The sequence below is a fragment of the Solenopsis invicta genome, chromosome 3 (assembly GCF_016802725.1).
Source record: "Solenopsis invicta isolate M01_SB chromosome 3, UNIL_Sinv_3.0, whole genome shotgun sequence".
Taxonomy (NCBI): Eukaryota; Metazoa; Arthropoda; class Insecta; order Hymenoptera; family Formicidae; genus Solenopsis; species Solenopsis invicta.
In genome coordinates, this window is record NC_052666.1 from 26,597,851 (window position 1) to 26,616,209 (window position 18,359).

An 18,359-nucleotide genomic window follows, 5' to 3' on the forward strand; every position below is an offset into this window, starting at 1 on the left:
ATGATTATTACCGTTAATGTTTATAAATTATTACGGTTACTAATACCGTCGTCATCATTAGCCGTTATTATTATTATTATTATTATAGATATTCAGTCGAACATATGATGAAAAGCTAATGAGAGGTGATTTGGGAAGGGAACTTAAGCCTTTGTGATAAGAGCGAGATAAAAGTCGAGAGGGCGAGAAGCGATAAAATATTTCTCTCGTCGTCGAGGAGACACCCACGACGACAAAGTCAGCTCAAAAACCCAATAAATCCTCGATCAATTTACCGTCGTGATTCTTGGGACTCTACGAGAACTCCTTCAAAATCGAGCATGCTTGAAATGAAGACAGTAAAGAGTGCATAATTCATTGTTGTAAGAATTAAAATAAAACTCCGCCCGTTCGATAAATCAATACATTTGCACTTTTATACGTAAAATTATTAGTAATGTGGCCCAAATCTTAATGATCTGGAAATATTTCGTCACGATCACACGCGTAAAAAAAAAATACTAATATGTACAGAACATTAAGGATTACCGTAATGATAAGTAAAACAGATAAAAGTGTAATAGGTAGAACATGTGATTGGGCAGATGGCGTTTATCGTCCTGGGTGCGACAAATGTAACAATAAACGTAACGCCGTAATCATTGAGATAATCTTTTCGATAGTGTAACGTAATAACAGAATGCTAAACAGTGCCAACAACGACTTTAGCAACTTACCTTTAAAAATTGGTCAAATTAATCTTAATGACAAGCAGCATACGAAATAGAAGAAGAAAGAAGCGGCAATAGAAAAACAAATAGTAAGTGATAGAAGGAGAAGAAGAAGAAAGGAGTGTACATTAAAGAATCGATAGATTACGAATTTTACGAGTCATGTCCCTGAAGAAGACGAGCGGCTTTACATAAACACATAGAGTGACTTCAAGACCTTGGAACTGATAGTACTGGAGCAGGAGCGACATTGAACACGCACACACATACACGTGCTTACAAAAAGAAATAATAAATAAATTCAATTACATAACAACAACTTAACTAATAGACAAGAAGATAGGAATATGAGACGGAACTATCATAAAGGTAGAAAATTTGATATAACTCATGTTACTTCTCTTTGAAGAACGTAACAATTTTGAATGCGTTTGATGATTCGTCGTACACTGAGAAAAAAAATTATTAACTAAGTTTTCCAACTTGATTGAATTTCTTCAGTTGACGTGTTTACGCATTTAAGTTAAATATGTATGTAATTAAATTAAATATATAAATGATTAAACTGAAACAAGTATTTTATGTATTTAAGTCAAATATATAAATATTTGAACTGAAAAAAGTTTAATCGAGTTGAAAAATTTAGTTAAGCTAACAACTTTTTTCTCAGTATAATTCTCTTTTTTTGTCAATAAAATTCATGTTCACGTATAATTAAAATAGAAATAAATACGTTGCAATACATTAAATCAAGTTTATATTCGTATCTTCTTTTCTGAGTACAGTAATAACTACAATACTAAAAAACAAAAATAATAACTAAAAAGTTTTTTTTTTACCAACGAGAAAGGCTATTGAGTTTACAGAATAAAAATTAAAAAATTGGGGAATGTTGTACAAAATTATACTAAAAAAATAATGGATTAAATATCGATACGAACTTACAATTAGATTAGATAAAATAAGATACACATTCGAGAGAAATATGTTGCTCCAGTACTACATCGACAGAGAGATATGCCCCAATAACTCCGACATCTTTCAGCTTCACAAGCGTATCGATTGTCAAAATTGAGCTATAGCGTTGAATATCGAATTCTATGAATTTTTCGCAGTGGCGGATTGCTGCATTTAGAATGCAAGAGCCGTATTCAGAATATGCTATTAAAAATTCTTGCCCCGGAAATTTCTTATCACACAATATTATAATATTAAAATATTATCGTATCGTGTAATAAAAAATTCAAATAAAAAAACAGTACTGTATTTTTAATAGTTTCATAGTATTTTTAGTAGTTAAAATTCAACGGTTTAATAACAATGTAAAGAAAATGAAGTCGAGCAACGAAAATTGCGGAATGCGAGTTCCTGCACCTCGAGACCTTGACGTGCACGTAATCCGCCACTGTCTCTGAGGAAAATTTTCGGGGTTCCGATGTACGTTCCAAGGTCGGCAGGAATTCTTGGTGCGCCTTACCAGAGGTGGACGAGGAACAGGGATGGGAGGAGGCCCTCGCTGACGAAGGTGCTGCACCGGAGGGGGGATGTTCTGCTGTGGGAGGCGTAGGTGGTGAGTTTGTCGAGTTTCCACGGATCTCGCCTGCCTGCTTCAGCACCTGGTATATGGCGTCCACGCCTGCCCACACGGGATAAAGAGACACAGCAATGCAAAAGCGTACCGGGCTAAACTGTATTTTTTTTTTTCGTGGTTTTCAAATCGCGCATATGATCAAGTGCTCAATTTTCTCGTCACATTGATCTGTCTTCTTCTTCCCTTTTTGTTTCGTTTTGGCGTTGATAAAATGATAAGAGATGGCGCGCGATAAACGATATAGCGGCTTTAGCAACAGCACGAATGGATGAATAATTTTCCTGAATTAAGGATGCATGATAGAATTTCGAGGATAATACCATTACTGTAATATTTTGTTAAGATGTTTATTGATGTATTTTATTTCTCTATGCAAAATTTTAAATCACTTCACCGTATAGTTTTTCAGAAAATTATTATGAAATATCCCTGTCCGTAACACGTACCTTTACGGCGAATAGTGTACATTGACCACTTATCTGTCACAATATATTTTATACTAACAAGAATAAAATAAAAAATACGTAATGTAAACTAAAAAAAATACCTAATATAAACTATATTAATGTAAACTATATTTTTCAACAAATACACAGAGCATAAAATATAAGCAAGTATAATTTATGAGAAAAGTGATCTCTAATACCTGAATTTGACAAGTAAAACTTTTAAAACTTGGCAACAACGAATAAAATGCGTTTAATTTTTTAGGTCGCAAATATTGTTTAATCTCTTCGAAGAAGAATTATTATGGTTTTTCTTTTCTTAGTCTTATTTACATTTTTAAAACTTATGCTTTTCATGCAATGTACAATCTCTGTATATTATACAGTAGTTTGAATAATTTTAGTAAGTTGTCAAGTCAGAATAGTCATAATATAATATGCATTTCAAAAATAGCCAACTTTATTATTTAATTCGATGTTGCCAAATTTCATTAATAATATAATTCAATTTAACAACAATGCAACTTTTCTTTCAAAGAAGTAATGCAGATATTTATTAATATTGTTACGTCCGACGGTGGCACAAGGCACTCACGCGCACTCACGCACAATAAATAATTGAGCAGATTCTTTAAAAGAAACTGAGACGTTTATTAGAACACGTCTGTCACCGAAACGTGGCTCCAGACGTCAGCAACATAACAACAACCGTCGTCAACGAGCGACCGTCAACTCATTACTATCGATTACATAAACTATACGGTGACACATTACAAATATCGCACGACCGTAACAATATTATATATAAAATAATATATTAAGCACATAATATGCTTTTAATTTTACCGATAAATGATCCAAAATACAAATTTTACGCTTTATAAATTGGTATTGAAATCAAAAGAGCTTTCATGCTTTATTTTTATAAATAAATTCTTTCAAAATTAGATAATAATTTACTTAAAAATGAATAGGTAATTAAAAATTAAATATGATAATTATGTACGTTTAAAAACTATCCTGTTATTTAATAATAATTATTTTATTATTCTAAATATTATATATCGAATGCAGACTAAAGAAGTGCTATCATACATCCTTAAATCGTAATGCAGAGAGATGCTCCATGGGAAATAAATAAATTCTCTTTTTCTAAAATCTAAACATTCTAAACGGTTCAAGAATTTTAACAAAAGCATGATTTTGCGTCATTGTTTGATATTTCATGGTAAAATCTTGAAAATTACGAATAAATGTTATCTAGTTGAAGTTTTACACAAAAAAAAAGAGCAAGTTATATAGTCCATAATAAAGAATACTGTTTGTCAAAACTTTGTATGTTGTAGACGCGCATTTTACTCTTTCACTACATTTTAATGTAACAGTTACACAATTTCAGCGAATGAATGGAATTGTAGAGTAAAATTCCGAGACTCTTGAAAGATTTTTAGATTCAAAAGTCTAAAATCCAATTCATATTCTATAAATCACCAAATGAATGATTCTCCTGTGCATAGGAAAGTTTAGTTAATTCATTTCAATGACTTTTATTTCTCGAATTTCTTCTTCCGAATTCACTCATCCATTCACTCGTTGCTATACACGTAGAGCACGATAAAGAGAAATTGCGAAAAAAAAATCCTCTCGCGTTGGCTGTATCTCCGAATAGATTTCTAACAATTTTTAACTACGCGTCATGCATGAAGGGAAACCCGACGGATTCTCCCGCAAAATAGAAAAAAAAAGATCCCCCGATTCAATCGGCGAGAGATAACAAGCTTATCGAGAAATCGACCGGTTCCCTTCGTTCACCGATAAAATGTCCTCGACAATGAGAGAGTTGTCACGTCGCTGATGGCGCGGGAAGGGCGGGTGGATAGGAAGAAAACGCGCGTCGTGAATCTCGCGTGTAACGCATACATCTGATTCGTACTCACTGTGCTCGGATGAAGCCGGCACCTCGTCGGCGGGTACTTCGTCGGCGGGTACTTGCGTCTTTTGCCGCCGTAGAAGCGGTATGCCGCCGCCTTTCTTCGGCGCCAGGCTCGGGCACAGCGCCGGTTGCACCATGTTGATGCAGTCCGTGTGCGCGTTCGCCTTGCAGCCGCGACACCGGACGCCCTGACGACTGTGGCCGCGCAGCACCTGGCCACACGCGTCGCACGGCGTGATCTTGCGGTACGTGTACTCGCGCCAGGTGTGCCCACCCTCGGAATCGAGGCTCTTCCTGCGAAAGCAATCTCCCTTGTTCACGGGTCCAACGGTTTCCCTCGCGAAAATCAACGTGCGCGTGCTCCCTTGCGATCGTGCTATTATCAACGTTCGTCATACGTGCGCTTGCGGGAAGAGTGCAATTAAATTAAATAAGAAAACCTACATTTATCCAACAATTAAATTCAAGAGTAACCCTCCATGGTCCAATCAGAGATTTGAAAAAAACACCCAGGCTAATTTCCCATTTTAAGGAGGTTCTCTAGTCATTTCGTATGTAAGAATGTGATCAAATCTTGAGAATAATTTAGAGGCATTCTTAATTTTTTTTTATTTTTAATTTTGACCGTATAGTTTTCTTTAAATACTTTTCTAAAATCGTTTGAATCCTTACAAGAATGATGGTTTTTATTAACAATTTAATCGCAAACGAAGAAAAATGAAAGACTATTCATATGAAAGAATGAAGTTTAAAGAGCATTTTACAATTAAAATCTAGTTTTTTTTGCATTATTTTTGTTAGAGTATGAAATATTCATGAATTAGAATCAAAGAAGTTAGATAAAAAAACGAGAAGATAAAAAGAATATATTTAATGAAAAATGTTTAAAATGATATATAGGAACGTTTCGATTTGACTTGTTAGTCATTTTGAGTCTAATACATTAATAAGAATTAACAAGAATAAAACAAACATAATTGATAGAAATATAATAGTTGAGAGTTGCAATGATTAAACACATGCGTAAGTATACTACAATTTTTAAAGCATTGTTATTTGTCGTTGTTTTAAATCTGTCCAGTATTGATCAAGTCAAAATTTCAAATCATAGAGATTGTCCATTTATTGTTCATAGATGAGAAAACGTATGTTATAAGATGTAAATATAAGATGTCAAAAGATTTTCCATCTGTTCCATGATTATGGTCCACTAACATGTGTAGTACAAGGCATCATAAAGTTACATAATTGTAAGAGCAATCAAATTCAATATTGGAACGTGCAATGTTGGAATTAAAAAAAAATTTGTTTAAAACTTATTCAATTGATCTAGTTATAAAAGAGAATGATTCAGGAATTATTAATCCTTTTTAAATATGACATGATGTTAATGAAAACGGGGCAGCATCATTTGATAAAAAAAATTGTGCGTAACGTGACAGTCCCAATTATGGGTCGTTTAATAATAGCATCTTATTGCAAAATGGTCCTAAATCTCGACGACTTACTTTTTCGATATTTTGTAAATGTAAGATAGTATCACAGTTTACACATGTGGCGTCATAATTTCTATGTCATTTAATCGATGTCCTTTCACGGGAAATAAATCATTCTCTTCACTACTTTTCAGTTATTTTGTTATTGTTATTACTTTTACCAAAAATACACTGATGTATTTTTTTCCCTTTAATTGTTTATCGGCAATAAACCGATCTTTATATCTTTTCCGTATGATACCCTTGTTAGTTTTTTAGCTTTTCTTCTGTCATTGGAATACTAACAAGAATTCTTATGTTAAGATTGCATTGAACATCATCCGGTTGGACTAGAAAAGCAGCGAAAAGAACGTTGGACCATGGAAAGTTAATAGCGATATCGCGTATGGCGCACTTCTTTTTTTTTATTAATTTACAAAACAGAATTTAAGGTGGGAAGAAAAGAAAATGAAAACACTCTTAACACAGGGATTTCAATGCGGTCTGTTAATACGGAAGAATAAAATAATAAGAATGAGATAAGTATCAACTCTCCGATTGTTAAACGGTAAAAACTTGTGTGTTTAATGTCTTAAGAAATATCCGTCTTGAAATGTCAGAAGTAGAATTGCAAATGTCAACTGAGATTCACGAACAATCTGTAACTTACCTGGACATGGCGACGACGGTGGAAACTGCGTGGTACATGGTTGCCTGCTTTCCTCTTTATTAGTCGAGCATTCGCAAAACAGTATCTACGGTTATTCAAAGTTCCCTTTCGTCTAACGTCTATGGTTCCCCTAATTGGGAAACTTACAAAGCACACGGAAGTAAAAGCATATATTAACTCGAACGGTCTCGTCTTGAGAATTGACTTTGACAACAATCGTTCTATAGGTATGCGAAGGTGCAACAAGAAAAAAAACTTTGTTTACTTTATGCCATTTGTTTTCCCAACATGACAGTGACGGCGCGTTTCCATTGCGAACGAAATGTTTGATGAATGAATTGCTCGCGAAATACAAACACAATCTTTCCTTGCAGAACTTTCGCATTTAATTCAGTTAATACATGTTGAATAAGAGTGCTACGACGACTACATTCCTATTTCAACGTTTAGAGTTTGCGAGAAAATTTCTAATTTCCTATTAGTAACATGATGGGAGAATAACGTCGAATTAGAGTTGTCTATCTACATCACGATAAAGCGATGTCTAATCTTTGAAGAGCATTCGTTATTATATTTCATGCATACATCATGGGATTCGCAAAACAGTCGTTTTTAATATGCACATTATTTATTTAATTTTCATTCAAATACACACTATTGTGAGAGCGAAGAAGAAAAATTAGGATACATGATTTTCGCTAGAATTTTGTAAAATATGATTTTGAGTTAAATAAATCTGTTTTGTTTTTATTTCCTTTCGATGTTATCTCGCGAATTCCAATTTGCGGGTCCCACGAATGTATCCAGCTGCGCTATTTTCTACTGAGCGTCGCGAAACAAAGTTTAGCAAAGAGAAACACGGATGAGACAATCAATGTCGGATTTACTCGAAAAGTAAAAGTGATCCTCTTTCATTTCCGGGACTTGTATCGAAGAGTGTACATATAGAGAGCAAATATAGTTTCCCGGTGTCGCCCGGTGTTGAAAAACCATCTCCGTCGCGTCGGAAACTTTGTTCGGTCGTTTTTTCGCGTCATGCACGTGGTGGAAATTAAGTATTAATGGAAAGGAAATAAGTAGCTCACTTGTCAGACAGCGGCGGTGTCGTGGGCGAGCTGGTCTTTAGGCTCTTGAACGCCTTCAACCATTTTAGCTTGGGACTTCCGGTCGAACCGTTCGACATCTTCCGATTGGTCACCCCATCCGGTTGACCAGCCTCACCGCCCCCGAAAAGTTCCTTCTGTAATCGGTAATTCATAAAAACATGCATATTTTCTTACATAACACACCCTTTTTTTAATATTTAAAATAACATCTAATATAATATATTTAATATAGAATATTTAATATTTCCACAATTTCCTTCGTAGTAAGTAACATCTAGGAAGGTTTATCATTATTTTCATAAAATGTATAATGCCTTTTCAGCATTGAAAAATGTTATTTTTGGAAACACATGAAGTCTAAAATGCAGTTTCAATTGAGTGAAATTTTGAAAATTACGAAAGTAGAGTTTCAAATAAATTTTAATAAAACTTTAGTTTTTTTCATTTAATTTGGTTGAATTAGATCTTAAAAATTACTTAATACAAAATTTTATTTCTAGATTTAATTATCAGAACAATTAATATTGACAATCAAACAATTATACACTGTTAAATATTAAAGAATCAAATTTATACAAATTCCTTGAATTAAATAACATTTTGTTATATTTAACTTTTATGTGTATTGAAATTTAATATTTTAACACAAAATTTGTAGTTAAAAGAATAACCTTCATTAATCAATCTACTTATGCGGTTAAATTGCTTAGTTTTAAAGTAAATAATGTCCTTATTAACGCATGCACCTAATAAATAATACATTAAATTTGAATCAAATTTAACATTTTTATAGTTAACTCGTTTAATTTTATTGTATTTGTTTATGAGTAATGGCGACCTAAGAATGATTAAAAATAACTCAAATTGAGTAGAATGCGACACTACAAATTTAACAGTGTAAATAAGATACTACGAGGAATTTCTGGTAAGAAAACATGAACTAGATTTCGATTAATGTATCCGTATACAATATAACAAAGACGATTTAGGGCAGTCTGTATAAAAATGTTTACGCTTCGCGAACAAGAGAAGAGTTCATTATCATTGCACACAGAATCATCCCTTAAAGGACAATTACACGCTTCTTTGCGTATCAATTCGCATGTTTACGCGCCCCTGTGAATGAGAAAGGAGCGAACCCTACGGACACGTGACTCAATGAGTTTAATGTACATCCACGTGGGGAGCATTATTCCAGCGACTCCCCCGCTATAATCATATTAACGCCGTCTTGCGGATAATAATCATCGCATACAAAATAACGAGATTATATGAGTTATTCAGGCACGAATTTTGAATTTGGAGTGTGCGCTTCAATTTAAAACCAGATATTTTAAGTCTGGATAAATAAAACTGATAATCGCCAATAATTGGCTGCGTATAAATCTTGATAGCTTTTATCGGTTGTGGTTAAAAAAATAACTTATAAATGATAAATGCGATTCTTTTATAAAATTTTAAGTGGCGATCATATTGAGCCGCATGTTATCTCAATCTTTCCACATGATACAAAAGGATAAGGTTTCTTCGTCCTGCGATTGAGAGTTTCATCTCTATCGCAATACGCGCTTAGCAACACGTTAGTTTGAAAACAAGTGCGTCAATACACCACCCTGGTTGAAATGTTTCTATGGAGATAACACTGCGATTCGCCCGTTTGCAACTGTAGGAATATATTCATTGACAATACGCGTATGTCAACTTGTCATTGATCCCCGTGGTCATTGAGAATATGCTCGGCCATTGTTCGCTGTCGCAACATTAGCCTCTTTGTGCTCGCTTCACAATGAATAGCTCCTTATCCGTCTAATAACACGGCGTGCCCACGTTCGAATTATCATTATATAAACTTGATCCATGCATTAATGTATACTTTTCGACTCCTCTCAGTTAATATTACGATTAAACGTAAAATCACGTAGATTTAATTTGCGAGTGATGACGAATATAACGAAGATCAGTAAGTAACAATATTATGTCGACATGAAACGGTGTCACTAGAAAATGCTAGTAGTATTCTTAATAATCATCGGGAATTAGGAGCACTGTTAGACACTTTTCAACCAGGGCGGCCTGCTCGTGATGTACTCGTCGAGCGAGTCCACTGGATCATGCGGCACCGTCGGTCTTGCGATCTAGCTAGAAAATAATTCACCAGAGGAAAAAAAGTACTAACGACTCGCGTGCGTAACGTAGTCCATCCCATCGTTCAGGCTGGACACGAACACGATTTGATACTACAACGAACAGTGGTAAAACGGCAGCGCGCGACGCGGCCAGACAGCGACGATCCTGCTCGCCTGACCTGGATAGACGGACTCTCTCTCGACGAGGCCAGAAATGGATTTTCAGACGCTCGTGCTCGCCGATGACCCAGTTGCAAAGGCGCATGTCGCGCGATTGCGCGCGCCAGCATTTATCCGGCGTTTAGGCTAAAGCGCACCAGTGAATGATCAATCGTCAGTGAATGACCACAGACGAGCCTCCCACTTAGGAAACTTTCGGCAAAGCGAATCGCCTGTATCTGTCAACGTTACACGCATCAAGAAACCGCGCCTCGTCGAATTTGTCGCGCCGTACCGGGGTAGGCAGACCGCGGTTTGCAAACGCCTTTCACCACCGCGCAATATATTTTTCTGTTCGCGCGCATGTGCTAAAATTATCTTGGCCGTAGTTTTAAATTTAATCCTCTTCAGATTGTATAACAATATTTTCTCCTTTTTGAATTTTACGTCATTGTTGTGCGCAGTTAATCTATTTCAGGGACGCATTAACAAAATTGAATTTTCCGGAAAGATAAATCCAATTTGCCGACATATTTTAGCGGGCGTAGGTTTGCTCCTGATATTTATGACCGTATAAAGTAACATAATTATTTTGCAAATGTGAATCCTGTCACTATCAGGTTTCACTTATCATCCCATTAATTCGTCACTGCAGGCCTGTAATTAATACTGGCGATTTTATTATCTTCAACAGTCCATTTTTATCAATTCTGGATAGTGCAATTTTCACTTTAAGTTAATAACGTGCGAACAATTGAGCAGCTCTTCACTGGTGCATCCATACTGTACGTAGATGAGGCTCGATGCCACGCGCGGTTGGACAAATTGGATGAAATGGGGAGAACGCGCAGGAGATAGATGCCTGATCAATTTCGGGTCGTTTAATTCAGAGGTATTTAATATAGGACTATCTGTCCCAGAATTTGAATCAAGTATCTCGCTTTGTAATAAACACACACACAGACACACACATACATACATATATATGTATATATTTTTATTTTTTTTTATTTCGTGCACACTGTAGTTCCATTAGGTTTATTGTATGTCACAGGCGGATTTGATAAAAGAATCGCATTTGAATACATATCTTATTTTCCATAACTCGTGCTATTGCAATAAATGGCATACAGCTGGCGGGTTCGTGTTTTGAAATGCGCAAGTCGTATGATAAATACGAGGACGCTTTTTTTTTGCAGCGGGATGAATAAAGTAATAAATGCGGCATGTCAGGATCAAAGACGAATAAAATAATAAATGCGCGACGGACGCTGCGTAATACTATACGGTGATAACTAATGGGGAACAAAGAACGTGCATACCTGTGCTTGCACCGCAGCTAGACGCAGTTGCGCCACACCGAGGTCGAGGCGCTTCAGAGAAATATCTTCCTGCAGCTCGGCTACTTTCGTGTAAAGATTACTCTCGGCGCTCCTGCAATGGGAAGTGATAAAATAACTCTTATTCGCGTTTTTCTTCTTAAAAGATTAAAAAACTGACTATTTTCATGCAAGCAATCGCGCCGACTGAAGCAAGTAAAAAATACAGCTATAAAAGTAACAAACGTTCGAAAGTCGAGAAGCAATCTTGATTAACCTCTTTACATAGACGGTAATAGAAATATGCTTAATGAATAGTAGAGGAAAGTCGTCAATTGCTGACACCTTGTTTTGTTTTTAAATAATATTTCTTGAATAGAAGCTAAAAATAAAATTTTGAAAACGTAAATACAAACTAGAAAGTGTCTTCTATATGAGATGGTATAGCAGTTTTTATAATTTTACTATTTTCCATGTTGTAATAATTAATGATTTTGCAACATAATCCAGAATGAGCGTTTAAGAAATTAGGACGCCAAAACTGGCTCTCTAGGCAGTAATAGCATAGTTCAGACTCCTTCCCTGCAGCCCTGTAGAAAACGAGTTAACCATAAAATAAATTGATAAACTAATTGTAAGTAATAAAATATATTTTTATGTATTAAACATTAAACAACAGAGTTTATAAAATTAAAAGCTTAGAATGGAACATTCCCACTTCATACGTTTTTTTTTATTAATGGATCTCTTATCCGACTCTATTTTTTCTGCCTTAAGATACTAAAGAAAATATGAAAGAATAAATAAATTCATGAAACATTTATGTTAACATTGTAGTTAAAAATCTTGTAGTTATTGTCTATTTTCACGGAGCTGCACGACGATTTTATGTTTTAAACCGTATTACGAAGAAAATATGAAAGATAAAAGAAAATAGTTTTAGGAAGCTACAAGCATACGAATGTAAAATAATCTAATATTATCAAGGATATGCTCACTGTTTCAACTATGCAATTTGCAAGAGAAAATTGTGAAAATTTTATTTTTATGTTTCAAGAATTTGTTTTTGACAGACTTTAAATAGAAAAAAGTCATGAAAGTAAGAATTTTTATTTCTTTATTTATCTAAACAGATCATATTTTTTATCAGTAACAATACAGTGCAATATTCAATTTTTGAGAAATATACTACTTTAGGAAGGATAAATCAGTATTGGAGACTTTTCTCTATACGTTCAATAATAATTTAAATGATAATACAATTTATATGTATTTCCTTCAAACATTTCTCAAGTTTGTCACGTTGTACAAAAAAAAAACGGTTTTGTTGAAGTATCTAAAAATTTGGCTAGATCTGAAAATAATTTTGCTGGATCGTTAAAATATTATGAAGGATGTTCAAGCATGATGGGTAAAGCTGCAAAGTTTTGACGTTCTAATAACTAGTTTGAGCGTTCTACTTAATTATTTTGAAGGGCTAACAAAATTACTTTTAGATCTATATCCAACTAAATTTTGGATACTTTAACAGAATCGTTCGTTCCGTATATTAATTTAGAAAGATAAAATTTGTTTTTCCACATACAATTAACACCGCTGCAGTGGTTATCGCCATGACCGGCGCTCTTTCGAAATTTTTTAATACGCCCGTAAAAAATAAATACCATTTAATATAAAAATTTTGAATAATATAAATAAGGCTAGATAACAATGTAAAATAAAAGTGCAAATTTATACTACCCAGAAGAATGAAGTTTTTTTTTTAAATTATATTTACATGCAATATCATTACATATTTATAATAAAAATTCTACTGTGACGTGTTGTACGGTGAGCCATACAAAAATTCCTGAGCAGTACGATAGAGTCATAAAATAAAAAAAACCTTTGTACAGACTGATACGACTACACGACGTTACGCTCGTTACTCTCCGGGTTACAAATACGCGGTCGCATAAAAAATTACTATACGTACTTGCGTTGCATTCGCACGAGAGCGTCCAAAGCGTCTTGCAGACGACCTATTTCCTGGCTGAGGCTGTCGTACTCGCGTTTAAGGTCCTCCATGAGCGGGAGCGTGCTGGTGCCCGTTGGTACCAGTTCGTCTCTGAGTGTGGGTAGTTGATTGATTCTTTCCATTGGTATCTGCTCGGGTGGTGCTGGCGCGACGTACAGGCGTCGCGGCGGCTTCCGCGGTGTCGCGTTCGCGGATAGGTTTCGCGCCAAGGCCTTAAATAATGTTACAATTTATGTTACATCGTCCCTTCAAATTGTTTGATTTATAACTGACAAACGCAAAAATGAAGTAGAATAAAACAGGGTCGAATATCATTCCCGAGCGAAATAACTGAGTAAATTGGAAGTAGAATGATGTAGTGCGTGATACGTACTCAACGTAACGTGGCGCGTTTCGCAAATTTATGAGAGGCATGTGTTACGCAGCTTTAATATCTTTTTTCCGTCCGAAATCATATATCAAGCGTATCTCGAATTAAAAGTCTCAACTACGCGGTAAAACTCCGAAGAAAGTATTCGTTGTGTCACTGTCATCATTCCTGCATCAATAGTATCTCGAAATGCGAAATGTGGATACACGTTTAAGTGACAAATCGATATTTCCAACGAGGGCCGGCGAACCGACCCACGGATTCAAGGAAGACAAATCAGTGAATACCAGCGTGTTTGGTCAGCCGGACAAGTTAACTCACACGTATCACGCGCGAATGCGCAAGCGCGACGATCTCGAGTGGCCAATATCCCGAACGCGTGCCCCCACAGCGAATATGAGCGGTTTTAATCAGGTAGCTCTGTTTTCGTTCTGTCCCTCTTCTCCGTCGGTGTAATCCACCATCAGATACCTCGCCACCCCGAAATTGGATATATGCCCGGTACGTCTCTCTGTTTGCTATGCGTGATCAATATGTCTGGAATACGTATCGTCACGGGAATCGTATCTGCGCGCGATCGATCGGTTTCGATTGACGTATCGAGTCGCGGGATTGATGCGATAGATGTCTATCGAGATTCGAGAGATTTGACTTCCTCGTAGAAGAGGAATAAGGTAGAAACACTCGCGTATTTTTTCTGCTCCAATCGCCGAAGATTCTATAGATGCTGCTTTAACCATTAAACGCAACACTTGAATTTGGGAGACTCATGCAACTTTAAAAGTCATAACTTGTTCCAATCAAGGTTAAAAAAAAATATTTCAATGAAAGTTCAAAGACTCAGAAATGTAACTGAATAAATAGCAAAATAGCGAAAAATAATCTACTGTGAAATTATTCAGGAAAAACTATTACGAAAAGCCAAGCAAAAATAAAAAGAAACTATAAAAAAAATCCTCTTTTTAAATTAAATCATATCTTTGCAATAAGCAACTTTTAAGGTCTTTATAATACCGCGTTTTAAAGCTAATGAGTGACACTTTTAAGGAAAAATTATGGCGTTGTCATTCTTTTTAAAAGTACAATTATGTAAATATGATGACTAAAAAAGTCGGTGCTATTTGATTTCTAATTGAACACTGAAGCTGATTAACGTGGCGATCAATAGTGGAAACCTGTAACTTCTTCTCTTTCCCTAGGGATTAGAGGTTAGAGTCCAAACTTTCTTCCTCATTCTCTCTTTACACAGCGAGTGATCAAAATTTCGCATGGATCTCCATGTGCTATGTTTAATAGTTAATGAGCAGTAACAGAACAGTTTCCTCGCTTTCTTTCAACAGCAATAGAAATATTCTGTTTTCTTTTATCCCAATAAAATACTGGAGACGGTAGTATAACAAAAAGAGAAAACGGGGACGGAGACTACTTTTGACTTTTCTGGAGTACCTCGTCCAAATGGGACGTCCAAAGAGAGTAGGAGATAGTTTTCAATAACATATTAATATTTTGTTTTCTTTTTTTGTTGTTGTATGTGTTGCAACGTGGGCACCTTAATCAAATACTTTTTTTTTTTTGCCAAATCGCTTAAGATTTATTAAAATTTGTTAAAAATTAAAATATTTTTTTAAATACTCCAAATTTTGGATTGAATGTGGAATTCTCATGGGAGCTCCGAGTGTGAAAGACTCCATACCCTCTATAAGGAAGTCTCCATGAGAGAAGAGTGTATGCGTTTTTCATGTTGGGTAACTCCGGTATATACGCCGATCAAAAACTTTATTTATGAAGTATTATTTATTATGTTTACCCTCTATCGCGAGTTCAACTTTTTAAAAGGCGAGCATAAGTACCTGTAGATCGTTCGTCGGTATAACCGCCTGCGCTTCCTTGGCCACGGCCTGATAACGCTTGGCCTGTTCGGCGGTCCGCTCTCCGGCCGCGTCTGAGATCCCGGCGACGCATTTACAGGCCAATCCGCAAAGTTCCTCGTAGACCTCCGCAATCTCGCCCAGCAGCCCCGGCAGACAATGGAACTGATAGCGCTCGGTAACAGCGTTCGTGGCGCGTAGCTGTAGGATGTAGGCGTTGTGCGACTCTAAGTAAGCACGCTTCAATTCCTGCTCGGCACCGCCGCCGGCCTCGTTGGTTAGCAACGCGGCGTAGGCGCGCTTGTAATCCAATCTGGCACGCTGCAACTTCTCCTCCGTCTTGCTAACTACCTGCTCGTAAGCGTCGCGATGGGCGAATATCTGAGAAATATACGTGACATACGGTATAAATCGGATAAGGGATGAGAGATCGGGTGGGTAGACGGACGGATTGAAATGCCATTTGCACAACGTCGAAATCGAATAATCGAACGGATCTCTTGGGGAAACTTTACCGGCCGCGTTCGCCAAACTCGTCTCCTCCGTGACTCGATATCTGAGAGAGCCTTTGAACAGTCTGAAATAGCAATTGCAATCACGCACGGTGTTAACATTCTCTAATCAGCAACATTTTACTGATTTACAGTGCTATACCTATAACTATGAATGGTTATTCGTCTTTCAGTGAGTCCGCTGAAAAGGACGGTATTCTCACTGATTGAAAGTATAATATTACTGAAAGACAATGTACACATCACTTTTTAATAAAATTATAAGTATACCACTAAAATTAGGTTGTTCACTGTCTTTCAGTGTATAACACATTGATCTTGGAGAGTATTTAGAGAATAAATTGGAATCTGTGAATCTTATTAATGTACTGTACTTATAACTGTAATTAAGCTCACCTTCCTGGATTGCAGCTTCCGGTGGAAGCTCGCCTCTAAGGTGGGTCTCGACAGTTGTTGCTGCAGTACCGCAGCAAGGTCGAGGTGAGAAGCCGCATCCGCCTCGACCTGTCGTAACAAACTCTCCCAAACGCGTCGCATACCGCCGACATCGACTCTCGCGTCACCCGATCGACTTCGAAATTCATCGACCAGACGTCGCACGTTCGCCGAATGGCTCTCCATCGCGGCGCCCAACTCCTGGCCGAATTCGGACACTGTTCCCGGGAAACACACAAGAGAAAACATTAATCAGACGGTTACGTGATGTGTAGAGAACGGCGTTTCAAATAAATATGATAGTGGAGAGTGAGGAAATTACGGACACCGAGGTAAAACTGGACACTACCATTTTAGTATTTTTGTGTGCGCAACCTCTCCTCATGAATGTTTGCTAAACAATGAGCGTATTGAGCCCGTATACGTGACATTGCCGTGGAAGGTGACGGATTACAAGAAAATACCAAAATACCAGTGGTTCGGTTTTTCTCTGGTGTCCGTAATTTCTCCACTCTCTCCTAAATCGTGAAATTCAATTCCTTGAAACGAACTTTTTTATTTGTAATAAATCCAGTGTTTTATGCAGGATATATGCCAGAATATTATGAAATATGATCATGAAACATACATGTAGCTTCCAAGAACTGAACGGTTTTAAACTGGGAAAACTTTTATTCGGTTTTCGGGGCTTTTTACAATCTGACTCTCACCGCTCTTATTTATATTTTTCGTTGTTTTCGTTTTATTCTCTGATAATAAACCGACTTCCTTCATTAATAATTAAGCGTGCTACAGTTCGGCCAGACTAACACGGTTTGGTCCCTAAACTTCAATTATATTTATCATTTTCACAAAATTCAATCAACAAGCACAAGATCTATCAAAATATAAAACGAGCAAAACAATAATTTTAGAAACAACAGTACTTCATGACATGTTTACGCTATGCGATGTTTTGATACAAATGTCCAAATAACGGTTCGAAAACAGCTTGATTACTGCTACTAACGTTAATCCGGAGCTAAATCCTCTGGAGACAATCAAGGATGAACTTTGCTTGCATTCAGAACACCAGCACACAACTTCCGCGTGTTTTGAAATCCCTTAGGATTTCCCTTTCCATTTTCTGTCATAAATTGCCCTTAGCTCAGCGCCGTCGCCCGCATACAACAGAGCGAATCCTTGGACTCCTCTTTCAGCCCGCACAGCACCAGCATCAGCACTAGAGTTCTCCGCTTACGAAAGATCTTCATCTTCAACATCATCGCTCTGTCTGACCACCTCCTTGATCTAAATTCCAGCCGAACCTCTCAGTATGCAAGGATCCATTTTTAATCGCCTCAGTTTTCCTTTTCTTCTCGCGCACGCAGCAGCACACAGAGACTCTTATTATACTTTTCAACTATACATCCCACTTTTGAAAATTTGTAGCTTCCGAGAACTAAACGGTTTTAAACTGAGAAAACATTTATTCGGTTTTCGGGGCTTTTACAATCTGAATCTCATCGCTCTCATTCATCCTTTTCGTTGTCTTTGTTTTACTCTCTATTAAAAAATCGACTTTATTCAGTAATAAAACGTGCTACATATATTTTTAAAGAAACATTATGTTCCTTATTGTG

The 18,359-nt window shown here is 36.4% G+C and overlaps 1 protein-coding gene across 4 annotated transcripts in view; it reads right to left on the reverse strand.

The window, feature by feature from the left end:
- Positions 1 to 18,359, reverse strand: part of LOC105207912 — a 71,933-nt gene that overhangs the window by 15,601 nt on the left and 37,973 nt on the right. For 2 of the 4 annotated variants that reach the window (XM_026133185.2, XM_039446679.1), the window contains exons 4-11: positions 16,699 to 16,955; positions 15,773 to 16,171; positions 13,511 to 13,764; positions 11,539 to 11,650; positions 7,911 to 8,065; positions 6,826 to 6,879; positions 4,685 to 4,974; positions 2,188 to 2,346 (exon numbers count right to left, since the gene is read on the reverse strand). In XM_026133185.2, the coding sequence (XP_025988970.2) occupies positions 2,188 to 2,346; positions 4,685 to 4,974; positions 6,826 to 6,879; positions 7,911 to 8,065; positions 11,539 to 11,650; positions 13,511 to 13,764; positions 15,773 to 16,171; positions 16,699 to 16,955 (1,680 nt within the window). The remainder of the gene's footprint in view (positions 1 to 2,187; positions 2,347 to 4,684; positions 4,975 to 6,825; positions 6,880 to 7,910; positions 8,066 to 11,538; positions 11,651 to 13,510; positions 13,765 to 15,772; positions 16,172 to 16,698; positions 16,956 to 18,359) is intronic. The other 2 variants (XM_026133186.2, XM_026133187.2) reach the window with 2 other exon arrangements.